Source organism: Merops nubicus, unplaced genomic scaffold (assembly GCF_000691845.1).
Source record: "Merops nubicus isolate BGI_N331 unplaced genomic scaffold, ASM69184v1 scaffold4899, whole genome shotgun sequence".
Taxonomy (NCBI): domain Eukaryota; kingdom Metazoa; phylum Chordata; class Aves; order Coraciiformes; family Meropidae; genus Merops; species Merops nubicus.
The window spans coordinates 10,049-29,161 of record NW_008628908.1 but is presented as its reverse complement, the minus strand read 5'-3'; the positions used below and the strand labels follow the sequence as shown (position 1 = coordinate 29,161).

General features: G+C 34.8%; 2 protein-coding genes across 2 annotated transcripts; both read right to left on the bottom strand.

Moving 5' to 3' along the window:
- Positions 1–1,833: 1,833 nt before the first annotated feature.
- On the bottom strand, positions 1,834–6,789 carry LOC103779191 (transmembrane emp24 domain-containing protein 11-like). The gene is made up of 5 exons (XM_008946812.1): positions 6,660–6,789; positions 5,692–5,792; positions 5,255–5,380; positions 2,849–2,995; positions 1,834–1,983 (listed from the first exon to the last, which is right to left on the bottom strand). The coding sequence occupies exons 1-5, from the start codon at positions 6,787–6,789 to the stop codon at positions 1,834–1,836; spliced, it is 654 nt and encodes a 217-aa protein (XP_008945060.1).
- A 5,676-nt stretch (positions 6,790–12,465) lies between these two features.
- On the bottom strand, positions 12,466–17,608 carry SPON2 (spondin 2, extracellular matrix protein). Its single transcript, XM_008946811.1, has 5 exons — positions 17,386–17,608; positions 16,808–17,031; positions 16,348–16,539; positions 15,140–15,314; positions 12,466–12,936 (listed from the first exon to the last, which is right to left on the bottom strand). The coding sequence occupies exons 1-5, from the start codon at positions 17,606–17,608 to the stop codon at positions 12,758–12,760; spliced, it is 993 nt and encodes a 330-aa protein (XP_008945059.1). The 3' UTR covers positions 12,466–12,757.
- Between the last annotated feature and the right edge of the window lie 1,505 nt (positions 17,609–19,113).

Below are 19,113 nucleotides of genomic sequence, written 5' to 3'. Positions count from 1 at the left end.
GGGGTGGGTTAGTGCTTGGGTATTGGTCAGCGGGTGCTGAGCAACAGCATTGTGCATCCTTTGTCTTTTCTTGGGTCTTTTTTCTCTCTCTTTTTGTTGCACACCTTTTTATTACAACTGTTATTGTTGTTACTGTATTTTTAAATTATCATTGTCATCATATTTTAGTTTAGTTATTAAACCATTCTTATCTCAACCCATAAATTTTACTTTTGCTTCTTCTAATTTTTGTCACATCCTACTGGGATGGGGGAGAAGTAGGCAAGTGACTGTGTGGTGCATAGCTGCTGGCTGGGGTTAAATCACAACAGAGCCTTACATTAAATACCAGCTAAAGTCTGAACCACCACCTCGTAACAACCCTTTATTAAATTTTCTTCTTGCACCTCATGTACTGTATGGTTGTAACACATCTTTCCTTCTTTTCTACCATGAAAGATGTTATTACAAGACATGTTGTGAGTGCTCTGTAAAGATGAATTTAATAACACTTATTTACTGGGCATTTCAAGTGACAGCTCTGAAGTCTCTGAATTTTTAAATATAGGACACACCTCAGTGAGTAGCTTTATGAGATTTTATTTTGATTTATTTGGCCTTTAGAGCCTTGCTTTTTGTCTCTACTTTGTATCAAATTTATGGATTCTCACATACTCACAGCTGTATTTTCATTCCCGTACTGTAAATGTAAGTGAACTTAAAGGGCAATGTAATTTCCTTGCTAATGGAAAGGAAAGGTGAGAAGATAGGAGGAAAAAAAAAAAAAAAGGCAAGCAGTGCCTTTAAAACAATAATTGGTCTACAGATATTTCAGCTTTCACTACCTTTGGGACTAGTGAAGGGATTGGAAAGACGAAGTAGGAAGCCAAACCACAACACTCTACTATCACAGTGTTATCTAGAAACTTCTCCAAGTTCAAAATCTAGTAAGTTTTTCTAGTCAGTCATGTTATATTTTCTGAATCAATATAAAAATAATTCTCCAGCATACAAACAGTCTGAAGAATTTAGTGTAAGAATAGCTCAAAATAAAATATATAGACACAAACTCAGTGATTATCAAGAAACCTGTAGTTTCGTTTAATTTGGCATACTCTATAAAGATTAAAATGTATATAAACAACTTGTGGGAGGCATCTAATCTCAACTTTATAGCCGAATATTTAGGGCTGATCTGGAAATAAAAAGTAAGGACAGTTCCAAATTGTCTGTCTGGATCTCCCTCTTCTATGGTAATTGGTGCAACTACTGATGGTAATCTTAAGGATGGGCTCCACTGTCACTTAAAACTTTGAATATTTTAAAAGAAAATAGTCATAATTATATTTGAGGAAAATCTAGATGTTACAGATACACAAATTGAGTTCAAGATGCTTTCACCAAATTAACCACTGCAGAGAATACATTTATATCCCTGCCTGCTCTCTGAACCCCTGTCAGGCTGAAATGGTGAATTGTTGTGGTAGTACCGAATAAGATTACTAAGCAAGTAGAGAACTTAACATATAAGGAGACTTTTTTTAGATTCCTGTTTTAGATTTTAAAATCCTAACTTGAAATGCTGCCTTAGTCACTGAGACCTTCTTCTAGATTTAGCTTTACATCTATAGAGGGAAAAAGTCTGATAAAAGACAGGGTTCAAGAGGTGAAATGTAAAGCGTTGCCAGAGGTTGTGATGTAGATGGAGAAATCAGACTTTAGAGTAAGAGTCAGAGTAGAAGATGAGAGAAGCTTGAAAGCTATATGCAACCAATTTCCTCACAGATGCAGGGTTTCTTCGGATGTTAGATCTTACATGGCAATTTTTCAATCTGTGCATTTGCTTTATAAGACTTAAACAAGTTTCTTAGATATAAAGAAATCTCTGAGAGATTTCATTTGCCAGATTCCAATGGAGATGAGAATTACTGTTTGTACAATAGCCCACCACAAAATATTGCTGTTGGTTTCTTCACTTGTCTTCCGAAATTTTTCTTCACGTTCCTAAAGAAAAAAAAAAAAGCATAATTATTACCTTTTGGCAAATGTATGTTCTGTGCTGCTATCCAGGTGACTAGGCAGGCATCCCACTTCTGCATGGTAACAAACAAACACTTTTTTCATGTTGATAAAAATGAAAGTTTGTTCTCATCCCTAAGATAGGTATCTTTACAAATCAAAACTGAGAAGGAGACAAACTGTCCTGAAGCAGGAAGGCAAACAGAGCTTCCCCTTGTTCACAAAATGCATATTGTGTTCAATACATTCCATTAGTACAGGCTTCAGCCTTTTTAGGATTACAGTCACTTCCATATCGCAGTCAAGAACCTTTTGGCAGCCAAATTTCTTTTCTAGGTAACTAGCTTCTATATTTCAGTCTGACTGCCTCCATACACATAGAAAAGTGGAGACAATGAGTGCACACTTGTTTGAGGGAGGGCTTTGTTTATTACCCCGTGGAGATACATAAATAATACACTTTTCCTTACCCACTCCGATAAAGTTAATGCACACACACCAGCATGGAAACAACAGCTGGAAACAACAGCTGGCAACAACACCAGCAATGGTACCTGCCACCTGCTCAGCTGCTGTTACTGAATCTGACCAAGAAAACTATGCTTGGAAATTCCTGCTTTAAAATAACACCCGTTGCTGTAACCATGAGTTCACAGGGATTAATTACTTTTTATGTTCCATCTTAAAAATATTTTGCAAGATAATACAGGTTATTTTGGTTAAATACCAATAGATTTTTATGAGTTAGTTAAAAATAAAAGTGCAATTAAATAATAAACCTCATAACACTTTATAAATCAATAAGACTATGTATAATATTTTTAACATTTCCATTAGGAAACATACATACTCTTTCATAGTTTTGTTCCTTGGATACGTGACGAATTTCCTCAATTAGATGTTCTAGTCTTAAGGTAACTTCATTCACTTTGTCTTTGGCTTGAACAACAGATTCATCAAAAAAATGTTCTCCAACTCTAATGTCCAAATGGATACGCTGAAGATAAAAAAAAATATTTTCATTACTGTGTCTCATGTTTTCAAACTTCCTTAAATAAAAGAATCAGTGGATAATTTCCCTTTGAGCTCATTACAGGAAAATAGTTTTAATTGCTTTATTTTTTAATTAATTACAAAAATTTTAAATCTACACTACTGTTAGGACATTATTTTATGCTAGTATTGATTCAACTACCATGAAAATCTTTTCTATTCTTTGTCCACAACAGTTTAAAAAATGAGCATGGTTAGGACTGCTCAATGCATTTTATATTCAGTCCTAATATTGCAGAAATGACACTTTTTAGTAGTAGTGCAGGCAGCTTTTTATAGATGCACTTCTAGGTGTCCTCCACGAACAGTTAGGAGTATAAGACTGGCAGGAGACCAGCTGAAACATTATTTTGATTTTATCGTAGATATTGAAGCAGAACCATCCATAAGGTGTCTTTTTTTTGTTCTCCATACGTGGTGTACCTGGTATGAAATACCTCCCAAAATCCTGTGAGATATTCTGTGAGGTATAGCAAAAATGCCCCAAACCTGCGAAACAATAAATCCATAGAAAGGAAAGAGGAGAAAGCAACATGCAATATTATGCAACTTATTTTGAGATTAATGAAAAGTTTTACTAAAACAAATAGGATAAATTCTCCTAGAAGCCAGTTTGTACCTAAGAGAAAATAAAAAACTTTTAGTCAAACAGATAATCTGCAGAAATCCTGGAGTTTGGTATTACCATGGTAGAAGTTTGATATTACCATGATAAAAGTTTGGTCTACTCAGACATCAATTAGAAATGAAGCTCACATCTTCTTTCAGCTCCCTTAGAGTTAGTTAACTGAATATCTAGAAATCTATCTCACAACCTTAGGGTACCCTTCGTCCATTAATTTATTTAACTTTGGCCTGAAGCAGTTCAGATAACTGCTGCTGCAGCTGGTTCTTACAAAAGACCACTGAGAGATTTAACTTAGCTAAAGAATTTTTTTCCTTTTTTGATCTTTATTTCTGCAGATATACGAAGCAATATTTTCCTTTTTTTTGCTTCTGTGTATTTAAGCTAAACAAACCACTCTATTTAATAAATGTACTGTTAATGTTCTCCTCTGGACCTCTTCACTTCTTTTAAATGGGATGATCAGAATTGTACTTGGTGCAGGCATCGTGTAAAATGATGTAAATACAGCTCCATCAGTCCTAGATAAAAATCTCCTTAGAATCACGTCCTTGATGTGTGTAGTGAACTATGACCAACATGGGTCATATTTTACCCTTTATCATTTATCATTTTATTGATAATCATTATTATTTATATAATCATATTTTTATTTACAATGCTTTGTCACCCTTACCCTCAACAAATGAAGAGCTCCACAGATTTTTTTTTATTATTAGAACATAAATACTTTTGTAATGTGTATAGTTAAATTTCCACTAATTTCCATATGTCAGTCTATAAAAACACCTACTTATTTCAGTGTAACAGTCCCACTCCAGTACAGCTAACTCTTCCTGGTTTTGTGTCATCTACATGTTTCCAAACCATACATCTAGGATGAAATGTGGCCTACCTCACTTAACACATTTACGAGATGTTTATATCTAGCTGGCTATCTAAATTTTGCAGTCAATTAGAAAATAAACAAAAGCACCACTAAAGAGTAATTCTCACCTGTTCAACTATATTTTGAGAAAAGGCATATAGACAAAATTTTCAAAACAGTGTTTATGAAAAAGTTTGTTGTAACAGATTAGAGTAATGAGATCACAGCTAATGGCTTCCTTTTTTTTTTTTTCTTCAAAGTCTACATTAAGACCAGCTTTATTCATAATAGACAATATTGAGTATGCTGATATATTCTTAATTTGATTACCTTTCCAAAACTACACATTAAATTTTCTTTAGGAATTCAATCTAAGTTACTGAAGATAAGGAATATCTTTATGGCAAGGATTTATGTTAGTAAATCTTACATATCTATCTTTTTGAATGAAATAGTTGCTCTTACTTGTCAGAATGTTTCTCATTTAAATCCTTCTATAGTTATTAGTCTTACCTTTTTAATCTGACTTCTTAAACATCAGAAGAGCCTTTTAACTCTTCCGCTTCATAATTATAGGTTTGTTTTCTTTAATCACTAGGAAATATTGAATTACATGCTAGAAATTACTCTAACTTCTAATCTAGTTTGTAATTCATGCAGTTTGTAAACAACTGATACTATTACAACAAAGAATATTTACCAATACTTACCAATTTACTTCCTGCAAATGCCACCAGTCTTGTGGAGTTAGACTGTAAACAGATAATATGCTCCCCAGAGAGATAGGATGTAAAAGAAAATGTTCCTTGTGGCCCATAGAGTTTTGACAATAGTATCTGTAATTTAGATATTATGTAAGTTGGGTATGTACAATATAAATATCAATAAAAAGACCAAAAAACAGTATTATGAATTGGATAGAGAAAGTAATCCATTAACCTCCTGACATCATTAAATCGTTATCAAATACTGTCATTTCTATTTACTTTGATAGAAATCACAAGTTGCTTACACCTTTCAGCACCAAAATATTGAACTAGCTTCTAGACTGTAGGTTTACTTTTCCCCCAAAGTGTCTATTGTGCTGCCTGCCAGTGCCAAAAATCAACTCATAAATCCTACAGAAACATCCATGAAGCATAATTACGTCAGCAGAAGGAGTTGTAACAGTCACAAATATTCCCAAACCAGGAGCAGATTCAAGAAATTCTCGTTTATGTATATCCCAGCGTTGTACTTTGTAATTCCCTGAATAAAAACATAGATAAAAATCTATTAAATAAAACATAGCTTAATAGTAAATCTCTTTATTGTTTTTTCAGCAAAAATATAAAGATAAATGACTAACAATAAAACAGTATATATATTTCATGTGCCTACCATTAAAATTGTTCCATGGGCACTTTATAGCAGTGTGAAATGTAATAAATTTTTACTGCACTAGAAAATGTTCTAGAATACTACAAAAATGGTTGATTAACAATGGCTGATTATTCCTAATGCTCTGGCAAGATCAGCATACAGAAGACATGCTGAGACCTCCAAAACCACAAATGTGCTGTATCCAAATTACATTTTTCAGGAATGTCTTTCATATTTATCACATTATTTATAAAAAATATTATCTATTATTTTTTACTATCCTCTTTCAATCTTACATTACAGTCTTGTAGATTAATTTAATGTGCTTGTGGTATCCCAGGTGAAATAGAACTTTAGTACATCTTGAATTGATTCTTTTCAGACTGGTATCAATCAAAAAAATATCTCTTCCATTCATGTGGGGAAAACCATGTTAGAGAAATTCTGGCATGAATGAGTATATCAGTCAGAATGTACAAAGCACACATTGAAGCAGCAGTTCAGTGCTGTAGAATTAGAAGACACTGTTTTACTTTGTTTAGGCAATTAAGCCTTGGAAACCTGCATTTCTTTGTGTGGTGTATATACACAAAGGACATTATGACTAGCCCCTGCTGCAGGGAGTTATTTTTAGTGTCCCCTATTTCCTATCACCATGGTTTTACCACATTCATCAATCACAGATTTACATATTATAATCTATCTTTATTATTACACAGGTTAGATCATCATATAGCATTGACAGGTACCTACCCATTACCAGTGTGTCGCTGGGAATGTCTTCAATTATACATTTCTCTTCTCTTTCTCCAATGTGAAAATACAAAGCAAGAGAAAAAGAAAACCAAAAGTTCATAAGAAATCCTATTAATTGGGTTTTCATGGTTTTTACGTATCCCCGTTGTACTGCTTTTGAAGATAAGTGTTTACAAATGTGCGTAGTCCTGTGGTTGCTCCCTGTTTGCTGCTTATCAGTGTTTTTGAAAGAGAAAAAAAACCTGTGAGAAAAGGCAGCTGGTGGTTACACATTTATAAATAACCACAGTACGTTCTGCAGCATGAGATAACATGAAAAAGATAACTTGTAAAAGCTTTCTTCTTTCCCAGCATCTAGATGAAAATTTTATTTCATACACATAGAAGAACATGAAACTGGAAAGGACCTCTCAGGTACTTGAGATCAGTTTCCTAGATTACTGTAAGCAACCACATTGAGTATCTCTTTCCGTAAATTGCTCAGTTTTCAATATAAATGAATTTGTGAGCTTATATTTCACTTTTATGCTGCATGATCATTCTAGAGATCCACTCTTCTTTTTTTAAGAAATCTTGTAATTTCCAGCCTAAATCATTTAACATCTCTGTACACCTGTACCAAACCCACAGGGACTACATAAAAGGGCTGCAAGAAATATGAAGAAAGTAAAAAAAAAAAAAACAACTTTAAAAACCAAACAATTGGAAACACTAATGAATATGATACTGAAGGAAAAAATAACAAAATTAACATTTTCTGGAAAAGATTTTTTTACATAAGAATGTATTTTTCTTAGATACTTCATAATAAAAACTTCTCTACAGGAAGTCAAAGTGTAAGTCAAACAATGACTGAGGTTTTTATTTTTACTCTTTGTACTAATATAGATCAATCTTTATGTCTGATGATGAACTCATTTACCACTCAAGTGTTTCATCCTATAAACTATGTCTGAAAGGCTGGTCCCAATGTGAGAAAGTACATGGTCATTTTCCAGCAGGGAAGACCTATCTTTGATCTCATTTTCCCCTTCAGAAGCTCACTGCTCACCTGTTGCTTGCTCTGGGGTTTGATCACTGACTCTCCCCAGCTCTGCCATGCTCCTCAGCAGCACCTGGCATTTGCAGATAAAACTGTTTAGAGATGCCCTTGAATGTGTCTTTTACGAATCTCTCAGTTCACTTCAGGGTTCTGCCATCTTCACTTCAGGGTATGGGACATAAACAACTTGTACTGCACAAACCCATGCTGTACATGTGCTATGCAGTGCCAAAGACAGGGAAAACAACACTTCCTTGCTGGAATTTTACCAGCCTTTAATTTGCCTGAAAAAGTGGAAGCTGGATTTTGTTTTGTATTTTGTTTTTATATAGCTGTCAAATGCCTAGCTGCATAAAAAAGATGGGGACAATCTCTTTAGCAGGACCTGTTGTGAGAGGGTAATGGTTTCAAACTAAAACAGGTAGATTTAGAACAGATATAAGGAAAAAATTTTTTACAGTGAGGGTGGCAAAACACTAGCACAGGTTGCCCAGAGAGGTGGTAGAAGCCCCATCCCTGGAAAACTTCAAGATAAGGTTGAACAGGGCTCAGAGCAATCTGTTCTAGTTGAAGACCCTGCTCACTGCAAGGGGGTTGGACTAGGCGACCTTTAAAGTTCCCTTCCAACCCAAAACATTCTATGAGTCTGTAAGCTGTATTCTCAACGCTATGCCAAACACCAAAGGATCATGACTAGCCCTTTCTCATATTGTTCTCACACTTCCTCTGGATTTTTCTTTCAATTGCCTCATTAAATGTCCCATTTGCATTTATTGTTATTTGGTTATACTTATACTAGGAAATAAAACTATGTTGGTTTCCTACCCATTTCTGAGCGGCCCTTCTGAGAAGCTACTTTGGCAAGAGATGAATACTGGTAGCACTAATATCTGTAGAATTGGCTTCACCTTAGCACAAGAACACTTATTTTCCTAATATCAAGGAAGATGGGTGGGCAGCAACTCATTCTCAGTATCTGTAACCCAAATATCCAAGATATCAAGATGGTAGTTCCTGCTGGATTATTTCACCTCTGCAAAAGGACTGATTCATGTTTATTACCCTTCAATATACCTGCTCTCTGTGAAGTTGTGTCATTAAAAAAAGTCTTTGTCTAGCCCTGGCACAGGCTTACAACCTTCATCAGTTCACCCCATTTCACAGCATGAAGTACCTTCACAGAAGTTCTAGCACAAGAATTACTTCACCTACAGAATACAACATACTCATACTGATAGAGATTGTCAGATGTGGAGACTTCATTCCTTAAACATTCCTTCTTATTCTTTGACTTCATGTGGCTGGGGACAGAGGGATATAAATTGCACCTCATGGCTACTGAACCCCTACGAGTCTCAAGGGTGATATTTGAACCTCGCTACTATTTTAAAATTTATCTATCAGAAATAATTTTAGATTATACAGAATCTCATAATATAATTGGACTCTTACCCCTTAACCACAGGGAAATCTTGACTGATGTGCACCGGCATAAATTCTCATGCCATACTATACCTGCAGTAAGTATAGGTTCACCTGCAGATAGTGAGCCACTTAAGCAATCATCCTTGTAGTTTTGCATTGACTAATTGAGGTTTCCAGAATTCACTGTTCCAATAGTAGAACATAAGATGTACAAGAGGATGCCACTTTATCCTTCACTCTGCCCAGACCAGTTAGGACAGACATATTACTTGTGTACTTTTGGCTAGCAAATGCTGACATAGTAGGGCTCCTGGACTTCAAACAAAGAAATATAAGTCAGCCTCCAGGAGATGAGGTTGTCATGCTGCATATTGAGAGCTTATTAATCTGCATCTTTCACGGTACCTGCAAATTATCACAGACACCACTTCTATGTACTACTTCCCATTAAACAGGATTCAGATGAGTTCAGAATTGCTGTATTAGGTGTTACATTTATTTTCTATGCATGTTAAATATTGTCATGGAATAGTTTGAGTGACTGTATTTGGTAGAACAGAGTGTCTGCACTCTCCTTTAGTCCACCTACAGCTCACACAGCCAACATTTACAGAAGAGGCAATAGGAACAGCTTTCATGTGTTCACAACTACGTGTGTTTAAATTCCTTAAGGTACTGGACAAGTTCTTTTCAGTAATGAGGTATCCTATTCCACTACGGAAATTGTATTTGGTGTTAATTTTTGTAGGACTACAGTTAAGCCTGTGGTGATTGGTTTTTGCTGCTACACTTACCTTTAACTGTGTCTTCCATTCTGCAGGAATATCTGCCAAAGCATCAAAGCTGATTCCTCCTACAAAGCATCCTTGCTAAAAAATAAAATAAAATAAAATAAAAATTGTCTTTACAAATTCAACTTTCCTTCTAAAGCATCTTCTGAGATTAGTTTAATCCAGAAATTAATTTACCTATTTCCTTCCCTGAAACTCATAGGACCACAGCATGTTGACTGCCAGCCATCTGTAACACTGGATTTAAGAGAAAAGGAAGAAAAGGAAAACCTTCTCTGTGTCTCTTAAGCGTCCCAAAATTTTTAAGACAAATCCAAGAGTGTGCTAAAAGTAAAAACTATGAAGGCCTAGTGACAGCCACACAGGGATCATGCGCCTCAGTAATCAGCTTAATAAAGGTATGCTATGAGAAATGTGCTCCATCATTAGGACGTGCTTCACTAGAAGTCCCTGTATCCACAGTCTTGCCAAGAAATGTCTCCATCCTTGGTGTTTGCAAAGTGAGTGAGTTCCTGGAACTATACTTAAGGCTAAACATTATATGGCCACAAGGGCATCCTTAAAGAATCCCGTATTTACCAAGGTCTCCTGAAATCACTGCTTCAAAAAAAAAAAAGGTAGGAAACTTCTGCTTGAAGGACCCACAGTGAATATTCATGTGTGTAAACACTCAAATAGAAAAATTATTTATCACTAACTGGAGTGTCCTGAAGGTTATTTGCCTTCTACATATTCACTTACCTTTCTAGTCCATCTCCCCCTTTCATCCCTTCTCCTTCAGTTTCCTTTGGGGATCTTATGGCTTCAGGAGTTTGAGCGAGCACTGGGGCTGCTCCACTATCAAATCTGTCTTGTAGGACTGAAATCCTAGATTTGGGTCATGTATACAATTACAGTGGAAGATACTTTTCTACTGGACCTAGACCTTAGTTGTTCTGGGCAAGTGAAGCAAAACAGTAGTGTTTAGAGAACTTCCAGGAAAATTTCAAGGATACCTTGTGTTTTGTAGGTATGTTTTCCCTAAGTCATAATTTAAACTTGCATCTAATTTTAACTTTATTGAATTTAGTTTATCATTCATTGATCCACCATTTGAAATTAGTTCCTGTCCTCATAGAATATTTAAATATATACTTCAATATAAGGTTATGTTTTCTGAGATGGTAATAACTGTGCAACTATATAGTAAACAAGTTTATCAAAGAAGAAAATATAGAATGGGTAAAAACTGATATAAAAAGAAGGAAAAAAAATTGAAAAGGTGGAGAAATTAAACACAAAATATGATAGTGTACTAACACTATTTTCACTCTAGAATGAGAAAAAGTGAACCTGAAAACAATAGGTATAATAAAAAGAGCAAATGAAACAGTTTTGAAAAACAAGCAGTGGGAATCTGAAGAATGCAAGATGTAGAAAATCCTCTGCTGGGTTCTAACCACTGCACATTTATCAGTATTTGCAGGACCAACTGATAGTCTGATAAAATTTCAAATTTCTTAGTGTCTTTGTAAGATTTATGTCCTGGAAAAAAAAAAAAAAATGAGAGAACATTTTTCATGTTCCGGCCCTACAGAGAATACAGTGTGCTCATTTAATTCCATAATAAATTTTCTGATATTGGGCACATTCCAAAAATAACGTACTGAAATCAGCTCTCCTGTTCAATATCTGTGCTGTAAGAGTGTGCTGTAGAAGTTTTGGGAGCTGACTGCAAACATGTTGTATTGAACAGTGTTATTCTGAATTTTTTTCTTTAGTTGGTATCCACAGCTGTTTATAAGCCATACATTACATTAGTTTCATAGCTATTATCTGAGCTATTATATTACAACGTGCAGTGAGGAACTCTTTCTGACACTGTTTTCTTCTATCTGTGTATACCTCAGTTTTAGATAATATTAAAACATAAAGAAACCTTATCAATTAAACCTTTAGGATGACAAACAGCAGCCAACACATATAAAGTAATATGGACACATTTACTGCATATATAAAGACAAAGATATCATTTACATTATGGTTAGCAGTGTTAACTTTGACATAGTCACACATGAGTTTGTGTGTCACTTTGAGGGTCACACATCAACAGTGAGTCAGGTTTTAAATCTCAGCTAACACATCTAATTAATTTAAGAGGTTTTATACTAGTATCCACGCTTCTGCGTTTTTTCTAGCAACTTGTTTTGCTGAGTGTCCTCATGACAGATATTCTTCTCACTTTTCAGAAAGACAGAAAAAGACATTTTCATGTATTCATAAGTCTCAAGATAAGTTTACTCAGTTATACTACTGTTTTAACCATACTGCAAACACCTGATCACTGATTTATGTAAGTAGTTTCTGAATAAATGCATGTTAAACATGTTTAGAAAGATGACAAAAATGCTAATAAATTATAAAAACATAATTTAGAGAAAAAAATTAACTTCTAGGTATAAATAGCTTTAAATCAACAAATTACAATATTTAAGACCATTATTAGTTTAGATTTTGTGGTTGAAAGATTTTTACATGTGTGAAGTATGACATTTCCAAATGTCTCCTTTTCTGCCACTAGAGGGTACTCCAAGAACTTACAGTATATTTATAGCAAGGATTTATTTGGGGTTTTTTGGTTTGTCAATGATCGAGTCCAGTTGTCATACTAAACCTCAGGAATTTAAACCCCCAAAATCCTGGTATTAAACAACAGGTTTCAAAACCAGCCTAATACACCTTTTCAGCAAAATAGTGCAGCATATCTGATTTATAAGGAACATTGGCTGACGTGTAGCTTAGATTTAGTTAAACATAGCCTACTTTTAAATAATCTAAATTATTCTCTTTTCTTTATTTCAGACACAATTCTCTGGTTCACATCCTGTTTCTTCATCCAGATTCGGACAAGGCATTCCATTATTTGCAGGCTGAAGTAATACAAATCGGGTTCTGATCTTGGTCCCTGTTTTTCTGCAGACACCTCTGCAGAGACCCCAGGAAGACCATTGTGAAACCTCACAGTCCAGTGGTGTTTCTGCAAAATGCACAATAAAAAGGTAACTTGACATAAACTCAGGGTTAAGGCATGTATATAACTGGTAAAGCATTAAAGAATGGTGGTTAAATAGTGTCCTTTTTTATACAAAAATGCATGTGATATTAATAAAATCCATGTGTTGTCTCATAAATAAAAATGTTGATTTTTCAGCTCCTAAACTCATTAACACTAATATTATTATTATTGCAGTCTGGAGACTGTGTAAAGTATTGGATCATCAGTGCAGCATATTACCTATTGAATTGAAAATATGGAGTTCCTATCAAAAAATACTATGCCTAAAATAATTGAATTCAAAGTATTGCATTAAAAAAATTACAGTCATTTTTATAACTCATTTGCCTTCACATGGCTTAACAAAAACACTGGGATTAAAGCATTTCTCTGGTGTATTTAGGTGTATATATATATATTTCTTTGCAGATAGATATTGTTCCTACAGTTGTTCATATTTAATTCCAGTTCCCTGTTGTTCCATTTTGTTTCAGAAGTGGCGTTTTTTAAATGATTACATCATCTTACAATTGTTTGGAATGTACATTACAGTTCCCTTTGCCAAAAGTGTTTTTTTGCCACTAGATGCTTTTTATTGCTAAAAGTTTTTTAATACTAAAAGGGTTCAATATAGTTCTAATTTACTGCAAGAAGAGAAGTCAGAAACTCTACAGTACTTTTCATAATGTATACTCCCATTGGAAAATCTCTCTCATAAATATACAGGTGACTATTCCTTAGCTGATTAAATAAGAATACTGCTTGTCACAGGAAATTGCATCAAAACTGTGTATTACAGCATTTGTGGGTAACACAGGTGTGCACAAAACCAGCTTTAAATACCATACTATATATGTGACCTCTGATAAAATTTTCTGTATTACAGTGGAGCTCACCCCTTCTGTTGTGATCCTTCATTCCCTCTAGAAATATAGGAATGAGGGAGAGTTTGATCTCTGGTAATTACCTCTCTCCTTTTTGTTTGGGAATGCTTTTAAATAGACTGATTTACTGGTTAATGTACAATAGTGGGAATATATGATTAATTTTTTTTATTTTTTTTTTTAATACCACCCTTTAAATATGTATCCTAAAAGAGGGCTAAATATTCCTTTCAAATGTTGTAGGAAAGACACATGACTGAAAATCAGATATGTAGCACTCACTGCAAATATGTCTTGTTTACTAACAGAAATACATTAAAGCACTATAAATTGACAGATAAATGCATTTATTATTGTTTCAATCATTCATTATCAGCTGTGTAGTGAATGAGCCTTATTTTAGTGATTGTGGGGACTTGACCACAGAGCTAGAGGAAACTGTTCTGCAGAGATTCTGAAGAAGCTCTAGGAATATGGTAGCTCTTCCATGAATACATTGGGGATTTAGACTATTGCTGTCTCACAAATAGTACTTAGGATGTCAGTCTTTTAATTCTTAACCATTCCTCTTAGACTTTGTAAAAACTCACTAGAAAAGTGTAAAGAAAATCTCTGTGGACACTGTCAAACTGCTATCTTTTCCTTAGAGCAAATATTATGTTAATTCTATATTTGTTAATTTGGAGATTTGATGCAAATTATCCTTAAGACTGACTAGAGTAAGTAGTGTGCATGTCTCCTACCTAAATCAGATTATTAACTATTATTTGTAATGAAAAAAAAAAAACAAAAACCCATTATTTTTGTTGTCAGCATATGTTTCTATCACAAACATGCCCAAATCAGTTCTTATTGCACACAACTATCAAGAAGTCTGACCCGGAAAGAGACAACGATAATAGTTCTTTTCCTCCATCATCACGTGAAAACTTAAGGTTGAATATTTACTTCAAAGCTGTGAAGAATTTGGAAGTCTGATCCTTATCAAGTGGCATTTATTTCTCATAAAAGTCACTGATCTATGCTCATACTAAAGCTTGAGTAGCCCTTACTGTGGATAAAACCCAAACCTTAGTACCACAACTCATATACATGATTCTTCCTGTGTTCTCTCAGGGATTCTCTTTTATGTCAACTGCCTTGTTTTATTCCCCATGTGTGAGTCTGGAAACTTCTCCTATGCAGACAGGACAATATTGTGCCTAATCACCTATTTCATCCGTATCACCAGCCAGACTTCCACATATTTCCTGAGTGAATGGCAATACAGAATCGACCATATCAAAATACTTATCACTTACCTGAGACGGAGTCTATTATTTCATTGGTTTTAGCTGGAACAGCAATATAAGGTGGAGGAAGTCCTGGCTGGCTTTTCTTTATTTTCATCAAAGTTACTTGAGCAATAGGTGGCAAAAATTTGAGTTTGGGGTAATAAAATGAGTTTGCTGGGTGACTTGGGGAGGAACAAGTGATCTGTAAAATAAGAAGGGGAACCTTAAAGAAACTACAACGTATTAGTAAGAAGATAACCATAAAAGCATGTTTACACATCATGCTAATATTTTCTGGCAAACAAAATGCATATACATTATACAGTTTCTATGAACATCAGTTCACACAACTCCTACTGATAATCCCAGAAATTTTATGTTTAATGCTTTGAGACTGGGGATAATGAATTGTGCCAACCTTTGTACAGAGGACTGTGGTGGGAGGTACTGAAAACAGTAATGGGTGGAATGGTTTGACAGGAAGATGTGGAAGAATACAAAAGTGTTAAATAATTTTAGGTATGCTACAGCGGCTGTCATATGGATGTAGGAGGCCAAATGTATTCTTTTCCAGCTCTTCTGTTCCTTTTCTCTTTACTCATTAGCACAGCATTTGGCTGTACAAAACCTGACCATAAAGAAAAGATGAACAGAATGTTTTTAGTGCTCAAAACATTTCAACCAAAATCGTTTGTTCACCACCATCCATAAATGACAAAAGTATGAGGCATATAGGGTGTCATGTGAGCAAAAGATGTGGGAAGTGAGGTCACTGTAGTAGTGATGAAGCTCCAGCCCCTCAAATGTAACAGTTTCAGATTTCAGCAATGCTTATAAGAGAAAACTCCTCCCCACATCATTATTCATTATTAAGAATTTTCCTGTTTAGATACATAATTAGTAATGCCAGAACTTCTGTGAATGTTTTTATTTCCATGGTGTCTTAAGAATTGTTAAAAAACATCTAGTGAGCCTTTACAGAAAATACTTAAATGTAGACCCACATTTTTATGAACCATCTACTCTTGCCTAATAAATTTGAAAGGTAGAGAAAATAAACAAAAGCAGTAGGATTATCAGCTATGTAATAAATCCATATATTGCAAGAACCAGCACTCTCAAATACTGAAAGCACCTTCACAAGTGTCTGTGGTGTAGTCATAGAATAGTTATCTTTTAAAGGGAGGGCTCAAAACACATAGCTATGAAGTGCTAAGCTGTGCATATACACCTACCTCTGTAACTGTGTCCTGGGGAATAGTGGCAAAGTTTGGGGAGGAAAATGTGAAACCACTATCAGTTCCAGCATCGTATGGAAATAAATCTACTGATACTTCTTCCATCCAGTGGTCTCCTTCACAGAGATTTAGGCTGTCAATACCCACAAACCAGTCAGGGCTTGGGACAATCCGCACAACAAACGAAACCTAATGGAACAAAATGATCTGTCAGGATTGCATCATTTCTTTTGAAATGTTCCAGTCATGTTTATAGTAATTTTAACTGAAAACATTTGAAAGAAATGCCTTTATGCTCTTCTGCTGTATAGAACCTGTACAGTGCTCTTTGCAATGTGACATCATTTTTAGTGACTCTTGGCATTATGTTATTCCTACAAGTACAGACTCAAACATTTAATTTTGGGTCCCAGTGACATAAAACAAGCTTTTTCAATTAGTATGTACTTTTACTTACTAAGGGATGTCTTGGATGCACTTCTAATTCAGTAGAGGTTTGTCCTGTGCCACTGGAAATAGCAGGAGCCGAGAAGATTCCATGTACACTCTGAATTTTCTCTCCAGCTTCTTCTATTTCTTTCATCAATACCCATGCTTCACCCTTTTCAGCAAAATCACGCACACCATTGCTGGCATATTCATTTTTTTTCCACATGCTGTAGTCAGAACTATGAGTAACACCTATTTGAGTGAATACATGGCATGACATAAAAGTCTGGTTTAAATTGCCCTTCTTCAATTTCTGTTTTATTTCTAAGGTTAAAAAAAAATGCATCAAAATGAGTGAACACTAAAACATTTGGCTTATCACTGCTTATTTCAGCTGCAGCCAACTGAAAACAGAAGTCAATTGAAAACATTTGCAGCTTTTTGAAAATATTCTGGATACTTCAATTCCTACATTTCATTCTTCATAGCCTTGGCTATTTTTTTTTCCATTTTCATTAACTATCTTAAATGTGACTATGAAGAAGAAAAAAGATCACAGAGGTCAAGAGATTTATCTGTTCTTAAAACTATAAATACTTCACTTACCTAGCATGGATGACCACTGTGCTGGGGGCCTGTAAAGTGGGTACTGCTTAGGGAAGGCAGTCTGACTCCATTTCCCTGTGAAGATTATGCTGTACTTAGCAAGTTCCTCTGCTGTGCAAATAGAATCATCACTCACAGGCAAGCTGCTGGCATAGCCTAGGATTGTTACAAGTAAAGTCCAGATAACTTTACAGGAGCAGCAGACAAACATCAGGTTTTCCATTCCCCTCCACAGAAAAAGAAAAAAAAAAAAAAAGTTAGCCATATTAGTCACTCTAAACTCAGAACTGAATAACAGTTACTTAATAAAATGTAACATACTGTAAGTTATAACCAAAAAGAAAGTATACATCTGAAACACTAAAAATTGCTATGCTTCTAATAATATTATTATAATGCTTTCAGATTTGGTATTTCCATGCTATATAGTACAAATCTGTAACTCTACCTGGGACAAATGTTTCTAATGAAAATAAAAATCTCTTAACTTGTCCACAGTACTACCTCTGAGAAAAATCTGTTTCTGATTTTCTTTTGAAATCTTATTAGAGACACATCTTGAATTAATTAGAGTAGCAACTCTTTCTGTGGAAAACATTAGTGGTATATTTATTCTTTTAGAGATTAAATTGCAGGTTACTTTGCCAAAAGAAATGATTTATTTAAAATTTGTGTTCTACAAAGGCTGTTTTATGGCATAACATTTAAAGTCAAATACATTTCATATTTATATAGATTACTTTGCTGTCATAACTTGTGCATTAAAAAATACATTGTAATTTCTTCAGATTAAACTACACAGCTGTTAAAAAAAACAATATCTTTTGAAAGTTGCTGTCATAGGCTGTGTAAATTTTGCTTTTAAATTAATATGGTAATTGCGTCAGACTGTTCAACTCCTGCAATTATTTAAAATAACAGCCTTAAAAACTTATTTTTAAATGCCTTTGTCCTTTGAGAAAACTATACAAATATAACTAAAATGCTCATAATATATTAATTTGTAAAAAGAGCTGTGAATACTCACTAAATTATTTCCTCTGGAGCACTGGTAGGGGGAGAGCACCTGCTTTTGCTGGCAGCTGAGTTGGTCTGCAAGAGAAGACAGTAGGAGTCTTGCTATTTATGCCTGAAGAGGGTCCCTTTGGTCCAGCAATTATTGTACTCTTTAGACTTTCCAGGTTTGCAAAAAGCAGGACATCTTCTTGTTTGCAATCTTTTCTGAATGGACTATCAGATGTTTCCTGTCTGTCAACTGCTTCAGGTTCCTATCAGAGGACTGTGATGCCAAATAGACGAAATGCTTTAAAAAATACCTTGGATTCTTAGTAACAGTTTGAGCTTTCTGGTGCCTTTACAGTTCTCTGCTCTTATTAATGCCTCCAAGCCATACAAATGAACTGATTCCAACACTGGAATAGTTCTAGTGAATACGCTTTAAATGAGAAGCATGTTTTCTTGCAAGTTTTATTGTCTGACAGATGCTCCTTCCAAACATTTACAGAGAGCTTGCTCACTCTCACACACCATATGTATGTGTTCAAATAAAAGGGGTGAGGCAGCTAAAAAAGTCAAGAGGAAAAAAAAAAGTTACATTTCAGAATTGCACATAGTCACACAGACTGTCTCTCTTGCAAATATGAATTAAAGTAGCACAGTGCATATTTTTGTGTTCTACAGTACCGTATGCTAGATGATGAAAGGGCTCTGTAACATTGTGGTTTCTTT